The sequence below is a fragment of the Hypanus sabinus genome, chromosome 6 (genome assembly GCF_030144855.1).
Source record: "Hypanus sabinus isolate sHypSab1 chromosome 6, sHypSab1.hap1, whole genome shotgun sequence".
NCBI classification, from domain to species: Eukaryota; Metazoa; Chordata; class Chondrichthyes; order Myliobatiformes; family Dasyatidae; genus Hypanus; species Hypanus sabinus.
Window position 1 is genome coordinate 77,286,342 of NC_082711.1, and position 24,257 is coordinate 77,310,598.

The 24,257-nt window shown below is 39.9% G+C and overlaps 1 protein-coding gene across 1 annotated transcript in view; it reads right to left on the reverse strand.

Moving 5' to 3' along the window:
* Nucleotides 1-24,257, reverse strand: part of LOC132395594 (polycystin-1-like protein 1) — a 237,974-nt gene that overhangs the window by 186,634 nt on the left and 27,083 nt on the right. Inside the window, exons 3-7 of the mRNA XM_059972420.1 lie at nt 14,064-14,237; nt 8,784-8,956; nt 7,681-7,839; nt 5,683-6,002; nt 3,334-3,420 (exon numbers count right to left, since the gene is read on the reverse strand). Coding sequence (XP_059828403.1) covers nt 3,334-3,420; nt 5,683-6,002; nt 7,681-7,839; nt 8,784-8,956; nt 14,064-14,237 — 913 coding nt within the window. The remainder of the gene's footprint in view (nt 1-3,333; nt 3,421-5,682; nt 6,003-7,680; nt 7,840-8,783; nt 8,957-14,063; nt 14,238-24,257) is intronic.

The window sequence follows — 24,257 nt, forward strand, 5'->3', positions numbered from 1 at the left end:
GATGCTGGAAATAAATAAAAACACAAAATGCTGGCAGAACTCAACAGACCAGAGCTGTCTGGCCTGCTGAGTTCTGCCAGCATTTTGTGTTATGGTTAGGGTGATTGGTGTCCCTGATGATCTGCCAGGCCTTCTGTCTGCACCTGCGGCTGTAAATGTCCTCAATGGAGGGAAGTTCACATCTACAGATGCACTGGGCAGTCTCCACCACTCTCTGCAATGCCCAGCAATTAAGGTTGGTGCAGTTCCCATACCAGCCAGTGATACAGCCAGTCAGGATGCTCTCAATGATGCCCCTGTAGAAGGTCTTGAGGATTTGGGTGCCTATGCTAAACTTCTTCAGTTGCCTGAGGTGGAAGAGGTGCTGTTGTGCTTTTTTTTGCCACACAGCCAATGCGTACTGTCCAGGTGAGATCTTCAGTGATGTGTATACCGAGGAACTTGAAACTACTCATCCTCTCAACTGTAGATCAGGCCTGTCTCTGTTCCTCCTGTAATCCACAATCAGCTCTTTTGTTTTTTGGACATCGAGGGAGAGGCTGTTATCCCGGTAGTATTGTGTCAGGGTGTCAGCCTCTTCTCTGTAGGCTGTCTCATTACCGCTAGAAATAAGGCAGATCAAAGTCATGTCATCTGCAAGTTTGATCAGCAGATTGGAGTTGTGTGTGGCAGTACAGTCGTGAGTGTAAATGGAGTAGAGAAGGAGACTCAGGACACAACCCTGGTGGGCACCTGTGTTGAGGGTCAGAGGCCAGAGGTGATGCAGCCCATCCTAACCACCAGTCAGTGTTCCAATAAGAAGTCCACAAAGTCTATTACCTAATAAAGGATTTAGAAGCATTGCAGACAGTCCAAAGAGGATTCACCAAGCTGATTTCTGGGATTGTTCTATCAAGTTTGGTTAGTGTTTCTTGGGATTTAAAAGAATGAGGAGTGGCCTTTTGCAAACATACAAGATCCTATGGAGTCTTGACAGGATAGATGTTGAGATGTTTCCACTAGAACGAGAGTCACAAACAAGGGGACAAAGCTACAAAATAAGGCTTTAGTTATTTAGTGCAAAGAAATTTCTTCTTTCTGAGGGTAGTGAATCTCTGGAATTTTCTGCCCCGAAGGTAGTGGAGGTCAGATTATTCAATATATGTAAGATCATTTGATATATTTTTAATAAACTATTGAAAGTTTGAGGAATTGAGGATTAAGAAAACAGACACAGAAAAGGACTTGAGAGGGTTGTAGAACCAGCCATCCCCAATCATGGGCACAACATTCTCCACTATTGTGGACACCTTCAGGAGGCACTGCCTCAAGAAGACAGCATCTATCACTAGGGACCCTCACTGTCCACGACATGTCCTCCTCCCATTTCCACCACAGTGGAGAAGGTATAGGAGCCTTCAGACCCACACTCAATAATAGGAATACCTTCTTCCCCTCAGCCACTGGGTTATTACTTTCGTTGGGTTATACCTTGGGTTATACCTGGGTTATACCTTGTTATTACTTTCATTGCACTATTTATTTGTTTTTACAATTTAGGTAGTTTTTTTTTACATTTTTGCTCTGTATTACTGCCACAAAGGAACAAATTTCACATTATGTAAGTCTGATTTTGAGCCAACTAAATCTGATTTTAGGAAACATATTTGTTCAATGAGTAGTAAGTATGTTGAACCATATCATTAACAAAATTGTAGCTGATAACCAGATTAATAACTTTAAATGTAAGGAAATCAATTATTTTTTTAACCAAAGAAATGCTTAAGGAGCTGACTTGTGTATCTCACTATTTACGTTCATCATACAGATGCAAGCTATTTCATGTATTGATTCCATCATATTCTAACACTAAAGATCACATTGCATTGATACTGCATGATATATGTATCAAATACTTTTAATCAGAATCAGGTTTATTATCATCAGCACGTGTTGTGAAATTTGTTAACGTAGCAGCAGTAGTTCAATGCAATACATGATAAAACAAAGTAGAAAAATAAATAAGTAAACTAATTATAGTAAATATATATCTGTATACTGACTAGATGAAAAATAGTGCAAAAACAGAAATAATATATAATAGAAAAAAAGTGAGATAGTGTTCATGGGTTCATGCCTCGTGTGGCAGAGGGAAGAAGCTGTTCCTTCCTGCTGGTAACAATGAGAAGAAGGCATGCCCTGGGTGCTGGGGTTCCTTACAATGGACACTGCCTTTGTGAGGCACAGCTCCTTGAAGAAGTCTTGGGTGCTATGGAGGCGAGTACTAAGATGGAATTGACTAATCTTAGAACTTTCCGTACTTTCTTTCAGTCCTGTGCAGCAGCTCCTCCCCCAATCCTTGTACCAGACAGTGATGCAGCCTGTCAGAATGTTTCGCCATGGTATATCTATAGAAGTTTTCAAGTGTTTTAGTTGACAGACCAAACCTCTTCAAACTAATGAAATATAGCTTCTGTCTTGCCTTCTTTATTGCTGCATCAATATGTTGACACCAGATTAGATCCTCAGAGATCTTGACACCCAGGAACTTGAAATTGCTCACTCTCTCCATTTCTGATCCCTCTACAAGGATTGCTTCGTGTTCCCTTGTCTTACCCCTCCTGAAGACCACAAAAAGCTCTTTTGTCTTACTTACACTGAATGCAAGGTTGTTGCTGCAACACCACTCCTTGAGTTGGCATATCTCACTCCTCATCTCCATCTGAGATTCTACAAACAATGGTTGTATCATCAGCAAATTTATAGATGGTATTTGAGCTGTGCCTAGCCACATAGTCAAGGATATAGAGAGAGTAGAGCAGTGGGCTAAGCACACACCCCTGAGGTTCACCTGTGTTAATTGTCAGTGAGGAGGAGGTATCACCACCAATCCACAAAGATTGTGGTCTTCCAGTTTGGAAGTCGAGGAACCAATTGCAGAGGGAGGTACCCAGATTCTATAGCTTAACGATTAGGCCTATGGGAATGATGGTGTTAAGCGTTGAGCTGTCGTCAACAAGCAGCATCCAGCAGCAGCAGTGATACTCAATCCAATTATTGCATGTGTTAATTTATATATGTATTTCATTTAGATGTCAGAGACCACCAGATCTTCCCTCCAGCTTACTATTCAGAATGGTTCCCACAGAACAATTGAAATTTTGGAGTAAAATCTCAACTGTACTGGTTGAATTTCAAGTGGACAGCTTTTAGAATTCACAGAATGATTAATATACTTTCTCGAACCTGTTAATCTAATAAACTACCATGAAATAGAGATTACAACATAACTTACCAGAAAGTCAAGTGCTTATTTCATTCATTCACATATTTTTGGCTTTTAGGCATGCTTACCACATAAATTGTTTTCTGGATCCAGTCATACATGTTTGACACATTGACTGTCACTTGATAGACCCCTTCGTACTGAAATGCGTGACTCTGTATACAAAAATAAATGCAGCTCATTACCAACGAGATACAGTTTAAAAATCATTACAAGAAACCAAGCTTAATTTCCCATTATTTGGTTTTCTAGCCTGACATGTTTAATTTGATCGTTTTTATTAGCTAAGCAGTGTAAGAGGCCAAAGATTAACAGACCTTAACATCGATAGTTTTAACACATTTGACATAAGACTGAACATTCTGTCCAAGCGCAATGAGGGGGAAAGATGCATTCAGCACCAGCCCAATCAACTTCTCTAACACCAAATCTCTTGAATATGTGAAAAAGAAACTTTCTCTAATACCTCTTGTGCAGTTAGCCATAACGGCTGTTTCAATATTTCCAAAAACTGTTGGCCTACATATAATTCACACATGCCTGACTGGCTTGGCTTCAGGAAGACAACGTGACCTTTCGTGCATTCCTATTCATCTACAATAAGTTCACTGCATTAAATTTACACAATGCCAAAAGTAGAGACCTGACATAGGCCGTGTTACTATATCATGACCCATGCACCATCTTTACCTCTGACCTTCAGCAAAAATGCTATATCAAGTGGTATTACAAATTCAGCAAGAGCCTGTTGAGCATCATTTATCGATTAAACTGGCATTCAGAAGTATTCCTTGCTTTGCTCTCCTATCCAGAAAAACTGGAGAAAATAATCACTAACAAGATCTGAATGACGTACCTGAAACAGTAGTAGAGCCAAAGGTAATTGCAATTTATAAAAGGAATTATTGTTTAAGAGTGAAGCACAGTGACAACTTGCTGGTAACAAACAAAACAATCAAAACTGTAAATTATAATATTAATCACATTTTTTTCATGGATGCAATCACTGCAATCAATAATCTGTAACTTCCTTTCAGAGCTGAGCATTTGAACTGCCTATACTACCTACCTGGCATTTTTGTGGTGTCAACTGAAATCTCAAAGGTGCAGGACTGTTGCTATGTGGTGTGTACGAGCTGAATAGAGGTGCTGGTGCCTGGGCCCAGACCCAAGAGCAAGGAAAAAACCTGACATTTGACTTATTTAAGTGCTGGGCCAAATTGGAAGGGTCAGGTATGGGCCAAATCAAAGAGGCAGATCCCGGGCCCAAGAGCATATTGACCAGCAGGCCCTGGATCCAAAATTGATGAATGACTCAAGGTTTGGCTGATTTACCTGCAGGGCCATAATTGAGTATGCCCGCAAGAAAATGAATTACAGACTTGGTTGAGGTGCCATATATAGATGAAAATTTACTTCAAACTTTGAAATTCTATGTGATAAAATGTAACATCCTTACCAACTCACTAGAATGTCTGGATTGTGCTCAAAATGGAGGAAGAGAATAAGGGAGAGTGTTGAGCAGCTCAGGTATCTCCAATAAAAGAACTTGACACTCCAAACTACTGACCCGAGCTCCTGCCCCTCCTATAGCAGCCAGCTGATCATTCATACAACTGAACTGAATACACTCACACTCAGTTTCAAGGAAGTGCTTAAAATGAAAATGGTATCACGGCTTTGGTCACTCTATTACAGGAAAGACATGGCTAAACTAGAAAAATGCAGAAAATTACGAGGATATTGCCAGAACCAGAGGACTTGAGTTATAGGGAGAGATTGTCCAGGCAAGATATTTATTTCTTGGAACGTAGGAGAATGAGGAATGACTTTATCAAAATGTTTAAAATTGTAAGAGGCATAGATAAGGTGCTTGGTAACAGACTTTTCCCTGTCCAAAATAGGAGCGGGGCTGAGCATAAGAGTAGGATGTGAGAGAGAGAGGTTTAAAGGGGACCCGAGGGGTAATTTTTCATGCAGAAGGTGGTGAGTATAGGGAATGAGCTGCTAAAGTAAGTGGTGGAGGCAGGAACAACAGTATCATTTAAGAAGCATTTGGATCAACACATGCATTTACAGGGCTTAGAAGGATCTGGGCTAAATGTAGGAAATTAGGACTAGCTGGATGGTGTCAAGTGAGGGCCTGAATCTATGTTGTATTACTCTATAACTCCACACAGAAAACAGTGAGGAGCTGCACCCACTGTGGTTATGGAGAGCAGATGGATGGAAGCAGAGAAGAACCAAAAATGAAAAGTGAATGTTGCTTTTCAGTGGGAGCAATGAATTTATGTGCATTCCAGGAGACATTCTGTGAGTATCACTCATGTTCCTCTGTCTTATGGTCATAACTTACACAGAAGTTTCCAGCTCAAACATCACCATTGCTATGCTACTATTCATATAAAGCAACTTACCACCGTATCCAAAAGACAACCCAGTTGCTGAAGTCCACTGCAGTTCTTCAGGTTGTTTGACGAATATGTACTGTTGTCATCACTGAAGTGCCAATAAAAAGTCAAATCAATCCCCATTGCAACAAAGGCCTCAAAATTATAGGCAACTCCAAGAAAAGCCTTCTCCAGTGGACCGATGTCCTCAACATCAAATGGAATACAGGATGGAATCTGCTCAGATACTTGTACAAGCTTCACCTCAAGAGCAGTGGGTGCAGGATTCAGAACCACAACGCTGACAGTTTTCTCTTCCCTGGAGATATGATTGTCTGCAAATACAGCTGAGGAATTGAAAGCACATATTGAACGATCATCAGTTTCCACAAGTGCTGTAGTCTGGTGACTTGGTTTCGATTATTCTGAGTGTTCTGTAGACCTGAAGTCTGTCTGCACTTTCGTTTTTCTAGATAAGATCTGTCCCTTACCCTACTAAATGTTATCATCAGAATTGCTTTGTAATTCAAAATAAAACAAGTGGAAGGCTATAGCAAGAATGTCATAGAGCCACTCAGTATGGCAACAGACCAAATGGTCTATGCTGAGCAAATTCCCACTTAAGATAGTCTTATTTGCACACATCCCTCTAAACCTTTTACTATTCATGTACCTTTTAAACATTATTAATTTGCTTGCTCCAGCAACTCACTCCATATACTGACCACTCATTGGGTGAAAAGTTTGTCACTCTGGATCCTATTAAATTTCACCCCTCTCACCTTAGTTCTTGATTCACTAACCCTGGTGAAAAGATGGAGCCCATTCATCCTATGCCCCTCATAATTTTATACACCTCTGTATGATCACCCTTCTTTTTCCTCTTCTCCAGTGGTAAAGTCCCTGCTGAACCTCTCTCCATAACTCAGTCTCTCAGGTCCCAGCAACATCCTCTGCATTCTTTCATTCTGCTGGCATCTCTCCTACATCAGGGTGACCAGAACTGAACCCAATATTTCAAATATGACTTCACCAATGTCTATTACAGTGTAACACAACATTTAACGTATATACTCTATGTCCTAACTGATAAAACCGCCAAGAGAACCACATTCTTCTCACAGGGTTTGGGTGCTTGTGTGCTTGTGTGCCTCATTGATGTGGAGAACTAAGTTGGTTGGAGTCAGGGCCTTGTGCTTTGACTCTTGGTAGGGTCATCCATGTCAAACTGGTCAAAGGGTAGACTAAGAGTGGTCTACTGGTCATCCAGGTTCAAGGGTTCAGCTCAGGGTTAATAATCCTGACTGGTTAAAAAAAATTATTGTGGAAGCCACAACAAGGAATCTTTCTATACCTCTGTATCACACTGAGGACTCTGAACCAAACCTGGGGCACAACAGAGAAGATGGCCAGGGACAGACAGAGATAGAGATCTGCCCTAAACGCCAGTGGTGAAACGGGCATTAAGTCAAATAAGTACCTGATAAAAACCACTGTGCCAAAAGCATTCATCACCACCTTGCCTACTTCTGATGGCACTTACAGGAACTACGGTCTTGTACTCCTAGGTCTCTCTGTTCTACAGCACTCCCATACCGTTCACTGTGAAATGTTGATGTCAAGGCCATGGGTCTGTTTTCAAATCAATACTATGAGGAAAGGTCACATCTCAAATGGAAAGGAATACTGAACAAGTGATGTATTGTTTGGGAATTACACAATAATATATCAATATCATAGAGTTATAAGCTGCCCTAGCAACGTTCACACAAACTAAGTGTAACATTTTTTCTGAACTCTGTACATTAGGTATTCAATGTTCTTTTTTTATGAGTTCATTTGGGTTTCTTTGTTTTGTGGCTGCCTGTTAGGAGATGAATCTCAAGATTGTATAATATATACATACTTGATAATAAACGTACTTTGAACTTTGGACAATGTATCACAATATGAAAATGTTAAAAATATTAAAAACAATATTGACTCAGGAAGAAGTTATCAGTAACTCATTGTAATTTAACTTACTTATCAAATATTTTCCAGGTTCAGTATAGATCCAAACAGGAGATGTTGAAAAAAATCCACTGGAGATTACAGTAACATTCAGGCTGCTATAATCTATGTGGTCCCAATGAACTTCAATTCGCACATAAGATAGATCGACTCCATTCTGTGTTCCTGTACCTGAAATAAAGGCATATTTGATATTGACTGTAGATTTGACCACTATCAGCAAGCACATAACATCAGAAATGCAGAATACCATCAACTTCAATGCTTACAATTTCTAAATTATTTTCAGCATTACCTTGTTTTGTTTTTTTCAGCGAGTGAGTAACATATGCTGGAACAGAAAGGCCTCTTGGAAATTTCTGAATGTAGAGAGTACATGGCAGAGATGCTTAAGAGGAATAGTTCCACGTTTTGTCTCATTGACTTGAGAAACCGCTAACCGAGCAAGGAATGTATTGGCACAAAGTTGTTGAAGAAAACTGCATAGATGCACTTTGGAAGGAGCTGACAGAACACCGGTTCTCAGCAGGCCAAGCAGCGTCTATGGAAAACAGTAAACAGTCTACATTTCAGGCCAAGACTCTTCATCAGGATGAAGGATCTAGACGCAAAATATCAACTGTTATATATGCTGCCTGGCCTGCTGAGTTCTTCCAGCATTTTGTGTGTGTTGCTTGAATTTTCAGCATCTATAGATTTTCTCTTGTTTGTGACTACACGCAGGAAGCAATTGCCAATTAGATTGGTAAGGGAGTGTGGAAGAAGGCTTCTGTGGAACATAATTCCCAACACATAGCAGCTACATGGCCTTTTTCTATATTCAGCACTCGATCTAGTTCCTCCAATGCAGTTGTTGAGTCAATCCAACTACAGAATCATTACCATAAATGGCCTTATTCCTGAACTTGGAGAAGAAGTTTCCTGACTTTACACATGAAGTTGAGATGCTGGAAGCATCTCCTGTCCTGTGCTCAATGGTACTCAAATGGTCTGAATGCACAGACCATGAGCAGGATCTGGAGCAGACTGGTTTGTTCTACATTTTCTATTTGAATTTCGATACTTGAAGGATATTCAGTACTTAAATATGGCAGCAACAGAATATCATTTCTTACTGATTGCAGGACCAGCCAAATATCCACAAACTTCCAGCATGAATGGTTTCTTTGTTTGTACTTGATCTGCAATTAGTGTGAGACTAAGGTTCCTTATGTATGGTCCAACTGTTTGATAGACAGCCATTTTACTTCCTCCATCTCCATATGACAAGCAAACGAAGCCGGTGCATCTGTTAACAAAAGAGAAATGCGCTGGATCAGGTATCATTTCAGGTTCAAGTTTTAAACGGTCCAAATAAACCAAAAATGTGAAAAGAGAGAGACTCTTCTTTATAGTATAGGAGGTCTCATGAGAGACACTCTTTTAAAATTGCCTAATCCCCAAAACTGCTCCTGCCTCAACAGAGGTTGAAGGTTGGGAAAAGTGGAAAAATATTTGCATAAGTTAATAGTGAGTTTGTTCCCAGAGCACAAATTCCTCATCTCTAAATTCGCAGAGGATACTGCTAAAAGAGATGTAAAGTTGACTTCTTATGGCACTACCGAAACAAGGTGCAGAAAACCTGCAACACAAACTCAAATTCTCAGTAGTTCAGTCAGGATTTACAAATCATCTTTCAGGGGTTTTGAAGAAAGATTGACAAATTAAAACAATTAATAACTCTTGCTCTCCATGTTGCTGCTGAGTGTCTTCAGCATCTTTATTTCCATTTGCATAGTATCATAGAACGGAAGCAAAAATCTTTTTAAAAAAATTATTAAACAGACGAATACGAATCACACATACTGCAAAATAAGTTTTTCACTGTAATAAAAACAGAATTTTTTTTGAATTGACAACTATTTCACTGGTAAAAGACTGAAGACTTAAATGAAGAGCTCTGCAGTTCCAGTGAATAAACATTGACACAAATATTCCAACCAAAAAGCTGCCAATTCTGTACAGGGCTCCTCAGCAGCAGTTTCAGAGGCCGCCACAAACTTGGGCAAACATGGAAGAGTCCCAAACTCGGATACAGCTGGCTGCTGCTGCAAATACTATTGCGCTTCAACACTTCACTTCTTAAAGAATAGAGCAATGCTTTCTCAGCCATTGTAACTTAAGAGTTCTGATCTAAAATCTACTAATTTTACTTGTCCTGGGTTAGGCTTGACAGATACTCTGTTGTTTTATTTATTGCGATGGAGATAAAGAAAGGAACAAGGTGTCGGGTAACGTAAAGATTTATGACGTGATTCACTTAAATGATCTTAAACCGTTTCAAAATATATTTGAATACTTTAATCCTTAAAATGATTTAACTTTTACAAAAGATATGTGAAAATTATAATTATATTTGTGTGCTGGTATCAAATACATTCAGATTTGACAGCTGTTTCAGCATGGGTACATGGCTTTGCTGGTTGTTAATATTGTTGATATCTATGATATTTATGGCTGTATAGTACCATGCTATACAGGCCTTGCTGATTGGCTCAGAGCCACTGCTTTGAACTAGATACCATGGCCAGGCCTAGTCAAAGAAAGGTTTATTAACAGGGCATGCAAAGCTCCAAAAATACTCTGGAACAGTGTAATTTAGATTTTGTCTAGTACTATCCACATGAGGAAATTGGAAATTAGTTTAATTCATCTAATATTATCAAAGGCAAAACCAAAAGAGAATATCAATACTGAATCTGTAAAAAAAATTGAAGGGAAAGTTTCGGCCAGTCACATCAGCTACAATAAAGGACATGATTATGAGGGAAGAATGCATAAAGAGATATTTGAAAATGCACTATTAGTTTCTATGAACCCAGCTCCATTCTTACTTTAGTCAATATAATGGAAAATCTGAGTTAAAATAAAATACATGGCACTGTAAAAAAAACTTTTATTAAATAAATATATTTTACAATGACAAAAGAAGGAAAGGAAAATTGATACATGGGGAAACTGGCAAGTAATACGAAAACAAACAGCATGGAATTTCCTGGATGTAGAAAATGAAAGTACAAAGATAGGATAAGTATGGGATTAGGGAGATCATGTGTAATTAATTAGTAATGAGAAACAGGGAAGTAACAAATAAGTTAAAATAATACTCCATCAATCTTACACTCTGCATCAATCAAGTAATCTTAAGAGCACTTAATTAGAATAATGAATCCATATTTGTTCTACAGGTTCACTTTGTATCTACAGTGAAGATACTGGAAACCTCAAAGATTTCTGATTTACTAGTTTTAAGCACTATGAAAGAACTTGTCACAATCACTGACATAGAGCAAATCAACGTGGATACAGGCTCTTCAGCCCAGTGACCATGCTGACCATGGTGTCCATCCAGCTCTTCAGCCCAGTGACCATGCTGACCACAGTGTCCATCCAGCTCTTCAGCCCAGTGGCCATGCTGACCATGGTGTCCATCCAGTTCTTCAGCCCAGTGACCATGCTGACCATGGTGTCCATCCAGCTCTTCAGCCCAGTGGCCATGCTGACCATGGTGTCCATTCAGTTCTTCAGCCCAGTGGCCATGCTGACCATGGTGTCCATCCAGTTCTTCAGCCCAGTGACCATGCTGACCACAGTGTCCATCCAGTTCTTCAGCCCAGTGACCATGCTGACCATGGTGTCCATCCAGTTCTTCAGCCCAGTGACCATGCTGACCATGGTGTCCATCCAGTTCTTCAGCCCAGTGACCATGCTGACCACAGTGTCCATCCAGCTAGTCCCAGTTTCCTGCAATTGGTGCACTTTCCTCTAAAAATCTGCAACCCCATGTACCTCCCCGACTGCTTCTTAAATTACAGCACTCACCTCCATCACTTTCCTGGCAGCTACTTCTATAAGCTCACCACCCTCTTTGTTGACTCTCAGGTCCCTTTAAAATCTGTCATTTCTCAACCTTAATCTATGCTACATAGTTTTGACTTAGCAAAATACATCACCTCACATGTATTAATCTTTTAATCCATTTGTCGATCCTTGAACCGCTTGCTGAAATGATCAAGATCTCTTCGCAACCTACGATAACCTTCCTCACTATCAACACCACCACCTCCTAATATTGTGTCAGCTGCAAGCTTGCTGATTCACATCCAAATCATTTAGATAAATAACAAGTATCCCAACACTGACCCCGCAGCACATCACCAGACACTGGCTTCCATTCTGAGAAACAAATTTGAACCAACCACACCCTGTTTTCAACCTCTGAGCCAATTTTGAATCTGCCTGACTAGCACCTTGCAGAACGACCTACAATGGGAGAACTTACTGAAGGACTTACTGAAGTCCAAATAGACAAAACCCACAACCATCTAGCTTTTGATACCTTCTTCAAAAAACTCTAACAGGCCCATCAAGGATGACCTCCCATGCACAAAGCTAAGCTGTGTCCTCCTAATCAGACTCTGACTAACTAGTAGATTCTGTTCTTCAGAATCCCCTCAGGTAACTTCTGTCATCAACTGCTGGTAACAGGCTGACCAGCTGGAAGTTCCCTGATTTGTCCCTACTACCCTTTATAAACAATGAAAAAGCATTAGTCACCATTCAGTCTTCTCTGGCATCTTAATGCCTGTAAGACTGCAAATATCTCCTCTCTGGTAATAAGAATGTTCTCTCAAACATCTGCACTTGTTTGCCTTATCTCTTGAGCAAGCATGACTTTCTCCTCAGGAAACACCAAGGAGAAATATTTGTTAAACCCCACGTATCTCCTGCAGTTTGAGACGTAGTCGGCCCTACTGATCTCTAAAAGGACTCACTCTTAATATAGCTATAAAACTTTTCCAAATTTTCTCTAAACTTAACCTCCAGATCCATCTTATATGCTCTTTTTACTCCCCTGATTTATTCTTAATCTTTTATAATCATCAAGGGATTCACTCAGCTTAACCTCCTAAACCAAATGTGTGCCTCTCTGCTTTTCTTGACTAGAACATCAATATCTCTTGTCAGCCAATATTCCTTAAACTTGCCAGGTTTATTCTTCATCCCAGTAGGAGTATGCTGCTCCCAGACTCTTAGAATCACACTCTTAAAACTCTCCCACTTGATGTTCATTCCTTTGCTCACTCAGTCGACCTCTGCTAGATACTGCTTAATTCCCCCAAACTTAACCCTGCTCCAGTGTAGGACCCTAACTTGTGAAACCAACATCTCCTTTTTCATCACTATCTTAAAGCTGATAGAATTATAGTCACCACAGTCAAAGAGCTCCCTGACTGGCACTTCAGTTACATAGCCTACTTTATTCCTTAAGAAGTATTCTACCCTCACAAGTAAAGCCTCTATATACTGACTCTAGAAATTTTCAATTTCCACCCCATCCAGGTCCAACAATACTGGGGAATTAAAATCACTCACTAAACAACCCTATTATTCTTACTACTATGAGCAAGTTAACACACATCTACACACCTGCTGCTCAAGGTCCCAGTGAGATGTGCAGGACCCCCTTCTCACAAAGGTTGGGGGTGGGGGGGGAGCTTGTGGTATTCTCTAGCCTGGAGAGTTACTGAGGGCAGATCAGTAGAAGTATTTAAAGATGAAGTAGATCAGGAATTTGAGCTATGGGGGTGGGGGTGAATTGGTACAGAACAGAAGATGAGGCCAGCTATGATCAAACTGAATGGTAACGCAGGCTTGTGAGGCTGAGGCCTATTTCGGCCCGCACTTTCTTATGCTCTTAGAAAACAATCAAATATTTTCATATCTCACATTTTATGTATTCATAATTTTTTCCACAATTTGTATTAAGACCAAATAGAAAAAGAAATAAAATTGCGAGAGTTATGTATATTGAATATAAAACTACTGTACATCAGTTAATGTTACATGAATTTCCATTGAAAACAGAATTCTGTAAAAGGAGTTAAGGATGTTAAGACTGGCATTTCTGCTCCACGTTTCTGCCCATTTTACATCATACAAAACAAATCAGAATTTTACTTTGCAGAAGGAAAATACAAGGTAAAGAAACGGTAACATATTGATAGAAAACTACCACAAAATGCTGGAGTAACTCAGTAAGTCAGGTAGCATCTATGGACAGGAGTAAATAGTTGATGTTTCTAGCAGAGACCCTTCATCAGTCCTGATGAAGAATCTCGTGTTAGTGAAAAAAAACGGCTAGCATCATTGCATTTATTCAAGTTCTTAGATCCATTCATCAGTCATACTTCTGATGCCACACAGAAAGGTTTACATTACATAACATTAAAAGAGATTAAAACTTTCTCATTTATGGTCTTGGTCTGTGCACGAAATGCACTAGTGACACCAATGATGTATATCATCACAAGAAGTAAACAGCAGATCTCAGGAAGTCGTATCAGCTATCTCACCTGCTTATGCATCCTGTGCTGAAGGAGGAATTATCTCTTGTGGTGAGGTTGCTTCTTCCATTCAACAAATTATCATTGCTGACAACAGAATTGTAGCTACTTAAGGTCCAGAGTGCTTTGGATTCATTAGTGCAGAAACAGTCAGTCTCACTTAAAAGCAGAGTTAAATCAAATCTGCAAATAACATAAAAGACAATTATATAATATCTACCACGGGCCCGTTTTTCTCAGAGAATTTGTATATCACCTCACATACTTCTTGTTATTTTAGCTTAGTGTTGCAAGATTTCATTTAAAATATTGGTTGCCTCAGTTTTCAGTAAGCAGTGATTTTTCTAAATCTTCATGGTTCACGGAAATAAGGACTGAATACAACCGGTAGAAAGAAGATAAAGTGATGCTTGAAAAATTATTGTAAAGACAACATTTAGTTAAAAGATTGTGGAAGGAATGTTTCTGAAATGATGCTTTCATTTTCAAATTCTATTCTTCTATTCATACCAGCTTTATAAAAAACAGAAATAATTATTCTTATTCAGAGCATATTACTTAGCAATTACTTTAAATTCTTCATAAATTGAAATGTTCTGGAATGATTTTATTTAACCACACATTAACTTTATTTTAGCATGAGGAAGATTATGTTGCTTATCAATGCCAGAATGTACATGAAATTGGAGAAAATCAAAAGAAAATTACTTAATATTTTAATTGAACCTTTCATCACCAAGGTTCAATGTTCTAGCAAAAAAAATAAAAGCCAATACATAATTTTGAACTAAATACTTTCTGATACTGATTTCACTGATTTTCATCTGGTAGTTTATTTTCAGTTCTTTTATTTAGTCAAATGTACAGTATGTAGCTGCACACAGAGTGATTTTATGGCTTGATCAAACAGTATCAATGAACCAAATCCTTCAATGTGACAAATGACAAACTTTTCAATTATGTCAATCAAAATATATTAGTGCATTTTTTCACATAAAAATCTCAAGTTTCTTTCCTTAACCTTCCTAAATCACTTCTTTTTCAAAAGCTGTTGTCTGACCTGCTGACCACTTCAAGAAATTATTTCACATTTCAAGCATCTACAGTATTTGATTTTTGTTCTCTAATACCCTCCACTTCAATTGATAATCTTAAACTACAAACGTTTGTACTTTTTTTTAAACAAATGACAGTTATATGCCCCATGTCTAGATAATCATGGATGATAAGGTATACAATGAAGGGTGTCGATCAGACACTTTGTCATGATGTCTGGTAGATATGCTGTAACTACCTTCTTATGCATGATCCTGCTATAGCAACCAGCATCAGCGTGATGAAGCATTCTGGGTTGCTGCAGATACAATGATTCTTCAGCTTAATACTGCAGCACGAACTGGATGATGTACTTTGGCTAACTATTGCACCATCCAGTTGATTTAAATTTCCATTGCCTTCTCAATAAATAAACTTATGATAGCAAATGGTAAATATTAAAGCCCGTCGGTGAACTATACACTTGGGAAGTAAAAGGAAGGGTACATGAATTGAGAAATTTTGGGAATTCAAGAGGTTTAAAGGACTGAAATTGGAATTTGTGAGAATAGGCAAAAGGAAGAGGTCAGGGTTACAAGTCTGGATGTTCACAAAAGAAACGAGATTTTTATGTGAAAAATACACAAATATATTTTGATCGACATAATTGGAAAGTTTATGTCATTTGTCACATTGAATGCAGCAATAAAATAAAAGCCTACATGTTAATCCCAGAAGTATCTTCTGTTCACCAAGCTGCAATAACATCAGCTGCTAGGCATCGGCAAGAAGATGACATACTGAAGGACTGTAGATCCACAGACGGCAATGCTTCAAAGCCCATTTATTACCAGACTACAGAAACGTCACCGTATACCACCCAAGATTTCATCCCCATCAAGGCATTCACAGTAGACACAAGGAAACACAATAGAATCAATAAGAAACTACACACAAACAAAGGTGGACAAAAATAAAATAATATGTAAGAGAAGGCAAACCGCAGAAATACAGAATGTAATAATAATAATAAATAAATAATATTGAGAACATGAGTTGGAGAGTATTTGAAAGTGAGTCATATGCCCCATGTCTAAATAATCACGGATGACAAGATATACATCTTGTGGTGGTGGAATCAGTTCAGTGTTGAGGTGATGACATTATCCATGCTGGTTCAGGAGCTTGGTGGTTGTCGGGTAATAATTCCTAAACCTGGTGGTGTGGGACCTAAGGCTCCTGATCCTTATTCCTGATGCCAGCAGAGAGAATAGAGCATGGCCTGGGTGGAATCAGAATCAGAAATGGAATAAGGATTAATGTCACTGTCATATGTTGTGAAATTTGCTAGTTTGTGGCAGCAGTACAGCGCAAGACATAATTTAAAAAACTATAAATTACAATTATATATATATATATATAGAAACTAAATTGTATAAGTAGAGCAAAATGAGAGCATAGTTTCATTGTCCATTTAGAAATCTGATAGCAGAGGGAAAGATGATGTTCCTAAAATGTTGAGTATGTGTTTTCAGCACCTATACCTCCTCCTTGATGGTAACAGTGAGAAGAGGCCTGTCCTGGGTGATGAGGGGTCTTAATAACGGATTGACCTTTTTGAACCATCGCCTTTTGAAAATGTTCTCAATGCTGGGGAGACCAATGATGGAACCGGTTGAATTTGCAAATTTCTGCAGCTTGTTCCAATCCTGTGCAATAGTTCTCCATTCCAGATGGTGATGCAACTAGGTAAGATGCTCTCCATGGTACATCTATAGAAATTTTAGAGTTTTTGTGACATACCAAATCACCTCTCCTAAAGAAATATAGCCACTGTAACAACTTGTTTGCAATTGCATTTATAAATTGGGCTTAGGATAGATCTTCAGAGACATTGACATTCAAGAACTAGTAATGGCTCACTCATTCCACTTCTGATACCTCAATAAGTACTGGTACACATTCCCTTGACTTCCCCTTTCTGAAACCCACATACAATTCCTCAGGCTTGCTGATATTGAGTGCAAATTTGCTACTGCAGTACCACTCAACTAGCTGATTTATCCCACTCCCATATGCCTCCTCATCACCTCTGAAAATCTGCCAATAATAGTTTTGTCATTGGCAAATTTATAAATGGCATTTGAGCATTACTGGCATCTCTGCTGCACATTTCTGCTCATTTTACACCATGAAAAATGAATTAGAATTTCACTTTGTAAAAGAGAAAATACAAGGCAAAGAAATTGCCTGTCATGGGTGTAGAGCAGTGGACAAAGCACACATCCTTGAGGTGATTGACACTGAGGAGGAAATGTTATTTCTGATCTGCACTGACTATGGTCTCCTAATGAGGAAGTCATCGATCCATTTGCAGAGGCCCACAGGATTTGGAGCTTGTTGATTAATATTGAGGGAATGATGGTGTTGAACTCTGAGCTGTAATCAAGAAAAAGCAACCTGACGTAGGTACTGCTATTGTCCAGGTGATCAAAGGCTGAGGGGAGAGCCAGTGAGATGGCATCTGCTAGAGATCTATTACGGAAATAGGCAAACTGCAGCAGGTCCAGTGAGGTGATGCTGGTTGTGACTAACCTCTCAAAGCACATCATCACAGTAGTCGTGAGTGCAACTGTGTGATTGTGTTACGACTGTGCCCCAACTCTGAGGGGCCGAAGGGTACAAAGTAGCCCCCTCCTTTTTGAGAATAGCAAGATCGCTATTAATTCGGGTCTGGGACCCAGGAAATGAGAGAGAGACACGCAGGATCCTCAAGGTTTGGAATGTGTCCTGGGCCTCCGAGAGACAAAGCCACGGATAACGGCCATTGTCTCTGGGAGACAGAATTATGCATTGAGTACTGTAGTATTCATTGAAGCCCTCAGGGAATGACCAAAGTGGGCTGGTAGAGGGATGGCACCATCCCAACCTGATTGACATCTGAGACCCCGTGAGTAAGGATAAAAGAGGGTCTGGGGAACAACCCCTTTAGACGCACCAGGAGAAACGCTAGAAATCCCGTGACAGCGTTTGATAGCGACAGCCGGTGGGGCCCGCGTGCGTCCTTTCCCATTGCCTGGGATTTACGGGACTGACCACGGAAGAACGGCTTAGCTAAAAGGAAAAGGACACCAACGACATTTTGAAGGATCGACATCATAAAAAAGGAAACTCTGGCAAGTTCCAAAATCTCTCTCTCTTGACTCCAACAAAAGGCTGCAGCCTGAATGAACTTGAGTGACTTTTATATTTCCATCGGACAATACATTATCCCTTAGACAACGATAGAGCTATTTCTTATTATTATTATACCCGCATTTTTAGATTTAGTATTGACGACGTATATTATCTGTATGTTTGCATTGATATTATTTTTGTGTATTTTATCAATAAATACTGTTAAAAATAGTACCATCAGATTTCAACAGACCTCTCTATCTTTGCTGATAAGTTATCCAGTTACAGGGTAGGTAACAATTGACATTGGGACAGCTCACCTTGCTCTTCCTGGGCACTGGTGTGATTGTTGTCCTTCTGAAGTAAATGGGAACCTCCAACTGCAGCAGTGAGAGATTGAAGATGTCCTCGAGCACTCCTCCTAGTTGGCTGGCACAGGTTTTCAGTGCCCTACCTGATGCCTTGTGAGAGTTCACCCTCTTGAATAATGTTCTGACATTGGCCGCCAAAACAGAAATCACAGGGTAACCAGATGTTACAGGGATTCTCCCTTTCAATGTGTGCATAAAAGGCATTGGGGTTATCTGGGCGTGAAGCTTCACAGTCATTTATGATGTTGGGTTTTACCTTGTACAAAATAATGGCCTACAAACCCTGCCTGAGCTGACATGAATTCAATTCTATATCCAACTTCAATCAGGATTGGTTTTCGCTCTTAAAACAGTCTTCCATAGGTCAGAGCTGAACTTCTTGTATAGTTCCGGATCACTAGTCTTGAATGCCACAGATCTAGCCTCAGCAAACTGCAAATCTCTTGGTTCATCCATGGCTTTGGTTTGGGTATGTACGGTATGTTCTTGAGGGCACACACTCATCCACACAAATCTTGATGGCACACCCTCATCCACAGAAGCCTTGAAGTTGGTGACAACTGTGACATATTTATTCAGATTTGAAGACGAATCCCTGAATACTGGCCAGTCCACTGTTTCAAAGCAGCCCTGTAAGTGCTCCTCTGCCCCCCACCCCTTGACTGCACCACTGGTATCTGCCTGGATGGGGAGGGTGCTTGGTGATGGATCCTGCTCCTTGTAGATATGCTCAGTGATGGGGAGGGCTTCTCCTGTGATTGACTGGGTTGTGACCACTACTTTTTTAGGCTTTTCTCTTCATGGGCTTTGGTGTTTCCATAACAGGTGTAACAGGTCATGATGCAATCAGTCAAGATACTCTCCACTCTGCATCAATAGAAGTCTGTCAAAAGTTTTAAATGACAGGCATAATCTGTATAAACTTCTAAGAAAGTAGAGCTGCTGCCATGCCTTCTTTGCAATGACTTTAAATACTGGTTCTAAGGCATATCTTCTGACATGACAACATCAAGGAATTCAAAGTTACAGACCCTCTCCACCTCCAATCCCCTGATGAGAGCTGATCTGTTGAACTCCGCTTTCCACCTTCTGTACTCAATATTCAACTGTTGGCTTTGCTGATGTCAAGTTGGAGGTGGTTGTTGTAGCACCACTCAGCCAGATTTTCAATCTCTCTCCTGTGTGTTGATTCGTCACCACAATTGACTCAGCCAACATTGGTTTCAGAAGCAAACTTGAATATGGCTTTGGACCTGTACTTAATTCACAATCATGTAAAAATAAAATGAATAGAGAAAGGGCTAAGCACACCTCCCTGTGGTGCACCTGCAGTGATGGGGATTGTGGAGGAGATGCTGTTGCCAATCTGAACTGATTGGGGTCTGCCTGTGATGAAATCAAGGATCTCATTGCTTCTTCTTCTTGTTCTTGGGACCTTAGCTTCCAGTGGAGCATTTGTTCCGGTCTCTGTTCTCAGTCAGTTTCTCGAGGGCGGACCAGGAGTATCCCAATCATCTAATTTCAGCCATGGTGTCTCTCTTCCATGTGTTCTTGGACATCTATGTTTTTCTCTCTCCTTGGGGACTCCATTTTAATGCCTGACCAGTGATGTTGTTGGTCGACTTCCTCATGGTGTGGCCAATGCATCTCCATTTTCATCTGCATATTTGTATCTCTATGAATTCCTGGTTGGTGTCTTTCTCAGTCCATATATTGTTTAGGATACTTCTCAGGCACTGGTTAATGAAAGTCTGCAGTTTTTGTAGTTTCTTCCTTGTTCTTCTCCAAAGCCATATAGGAGCACTACTTTAACATTTGAGTTGAAGATTCTGATTTTGGTTTTCCTTTATATGACACTGGATGTCCACACTTTCTTCAAGATGTTGAAAACTACTCTGGCCTTGTTGATCCTGGCTTTGATATCCTCATCCATTCTACCATATTTACCCCAAATGCAGTTTATCTTCATTACTTTCGTCCTTCGTTTTATCCACATTTGGTCTTAGACCCAGCATGGTGGAGTTAGCAGTCAAGAGTGTTGATTTCCCTTGCATCTGCTGGTTAGAGCTAGACAGTAGATGATGTCATCTACAGACTCTAGCTTGTTAAGTTGCCCCCACATAGTCCACTGGATTCTATTTCATTTTTCACTTGTTGCCTGTTTCATAATCCAGTCTATTGCCAACAGGAACAGGAAAGGAGAAATCAAATATCCCTGCTTTGCCCCAGTGTTGACATTGAAGCTTTCTGACAGTTTTTCCACACGTATGACTTGCATGACATGTTGTTGTAGGAGTTCTTGATGATATTAATAAACTTCTGTGTTAGGCCATAATGTTTCATAAATTTCCACTCGGTGTTTCTGTCCAAGCTATTGAAGCTTTCTCGTAGTCGATGAAGTGACGTAGAGAGAAGAATTCCTTTTAATTCACTGTTCTATGATAATTTTTAAAGTAACTATCTGGTCTGTGCAGGAGCAATTTTTCCTAAAGCGTGCTTGCTGGCTCCTTACTTGTGGCAACAGCTTGTTGAAAGCATTGCAGAATAATTCTGTTTAGCACCTTCCTGACCACAGACATTATGGATACACCTATATAGTTTTACAGTCTCATAGGTCAACTTTCTTTGGAAGCTTCATTATGTCACTTTCCTTCCACTCTTGTGGCATCTCCTCTTAGTCCCAGATGTTGCAGAACAAAGTGTATAGGATAATCTGTCAAAAGTTTAGGGTCTGCCTTCAATGCTTCTGCTGGTACACTGTCTGGGCTAGATGATTTTCCTGGCTTTAGCCTCTTGGTTCCCTATATGGTTTCCTTCTTTGATGACTTGGCACAGCTGACATGAAGTCTGATGACTCTTCTCAAATTAAAGGGGATTCCAGAGGAGGTGGTCTGTTTAGAAGCTCAAAGTATTGTGTCCAACATTGGAGCTGTATGTCTTCTTTAGTTAGGGCATCTCCATCTTTATCCTTCACTTGGGAGCTGATCAGGTTGAATTTGCCAGTTAGGTTTTTGGTAATATTGTACAGTTCTTTCATATTACCATTTGCTGAGGCTTGTTTTGTTTCAGATGCAGAGTGTTTATGTACTCTCTCCTGTTCTTCTTGATGTTTTTCCTTACTTCCCCGTGCACTCTGTCATATTCCCTTCATGCCTCTGCTTTCTTGTTTCTAGTTCTGTTTCTATTGCATTTTTCTTTTAATGTTGTTTTCTTGTTGATTATTTTCATTGTTCCTGATGTAATCCACTCCTTATGCTCCATTGTCCTTTTTCCCAACACTACCTCACAAGTTTTATTTATTGCTTCTGTGACAGCCTCCATTTGTCTTCGATATCAAAGACCTCAAGTGCATGGAACCTGTTGAAAAGTGTGAGGGAAAATCTCTGAACTGTTTCTTTGTCTTTCAGGTAGCTCACACTATACTTTGGTAAACTGATTACCCAATCAGTGCATTGCTTCTTTTTAGCATCATCTGTACTTTAGCAATCATAAGATGTGGTCTGATCTTCATCGACACCACATTTCACTCTTACATCATGGAATGATCTTCAAATCTTATTTAAGATACATACATGGTCAATCTGGTTCTCTGTTACCTTGTTTGGTGACATCCATGTTGGCTTGTGCATTTGTTTGTGTGGGAATAAGCTGCCTCCAATAAATAACTTAAAGTTATTGAAAGTTTCAACAAATTGTTCCCCATTTTTGTTCATTTCTCTGAGACCACGTTTCCCATCACCTGTTCATATCCTGCATTATCCCTGCCTATTCTGGTATTATAATCTTCCGTGACAATAGTCAGGTCTTTTTGCTTCACTCTGCTGGTGACTCCACTGAGAGTTTATAGAACTCACCTTTGTCTTCTTCATTAGCATTGTTTGTTGGTGCGTAACATTGGGTAATTTGAGCTGTTCGTCGGTTGAGTCTCTCCAAATGGCGCCCATCTTGTGTCACTCAGTCCAAGAATGGACAGTTCGCACCTTTTCATCTCATTTGCTGCAAAGGTGGATTTTTCTGCCAGCTACATGGTTCTCACATTCCACATACCCAAGGTACCTTAGTGACAAGTGAGTTGTTGGCTGTGCAGGATCCTGGTGACTTACCCTGTGCTGCATCATGTGCTTGCTCAATGATGAGCCCTTTCTCAAAGCTGATTGTATGGTTGGAGTTCATCAAAGTTTCTTTAATCCACAGTATCCAATGTACAGGGGATTGGGCTAACACCTTCTTCAGAGCCCTATTGGGCAGCCTTTTCCATTTTCACCTCTCACAATGGGGACATAAGGTTGGACTTTGAGAGGATCCAGTTGCACAAGGAGGTATCTAGGTCTTGAACCTTATTGATTAGTTTTGAGGGGGATAATGTTGAATGCAGAGCCATAATCAATGAAGAATTTAAATTTCAAAATAAAATTATTATAGAAGTACAAATATGTCACATATACAACTGAGATTCATCGTCTTGCGGGCATACTCAATAAATCCTTAATAAAATTAGAACCATAATACAAACAATGAAAGACTGCCCCAACTTGGGTATTCAGCCAGTATGAGAGAAAGAAATAATAAAAATAATAATATAAATAAGCAATATATTGAGAACATGAGATGAAAAGTATTTGAAAATGAGTCCATTGGTTGTGGGAACATTTCAGTGAAAAGGAAAGTGAATTTGAGTGAAGTTAACCTTGTGATTGCTGCATCCCACTGTTCCGGGTTCCGTTTCCATTGCTTCCATCTCTGCTTCTGCCTTTACTTTCAAGATGGTGCTGGCAATACATGGTGATGTTTTGCAGACAGCTCATAAAACTTCTAGATTTTATTCTTTTGAACTACTATCACTGCAATCTGCAGCCTGCAATTTTCCTTTAAGAAACATACTTTTGAACTTTCTTAATGCACTGAACTTTCTTAATGCTCTTAATAACCTTCTGAAGGACTCAGCAATGGACGTTGCCAGAAGAGAGGATGCTGGGGTGGACTTCAAGCCAGTTGAAAGTATCAGGGAATTACTTCCCAGCATTTTGTTCACTAATGTAGTTAATGCAGAACAAGATAGAGGACCTAAGGGCAACATTTCTGTTTTGGAAGGAAAAGATGGATTATTGTGTTCTCTGTTTCACTGAGATGTGGCTCACTCCAAACACACCAGACATGGTGAACCATCTTGAGGGATTCTCAATCCATCAGGTGGACCGAACAGCTGATCCAACGAAGGCAAGAGGTGGGGGACTGTGTTTCGTGATAAACTCTCAAAAGTGCTCAGATGTAGCATTCTTCTCATACTCTTGTTTTTCTGAGCTGGAACATCTAATAATTCAGTGATGACCGTTCCAGTTAATGAAAGAATTCTCCACTGTCATCCTGATCGCAGTTTGCAAACAGCCAAAGACCGATGTTAAACAAGACTCAATGTATTGAACGTCGTGATTAGCAAACAATAAACAGCCTACCCCAACGTCTTTTACATCCTTGCAGGGAAATTCAATCAGGTTAGCTTGAAGAAATCTCTGTCCAATTATCAGGAGCGTATGCCCTGCAGCACCAGGGGTCCTAACACTCTCAACCACTGCTACACTACCCTCAGGAATGCTTACTGTTCCATTCTTAGATCACATTT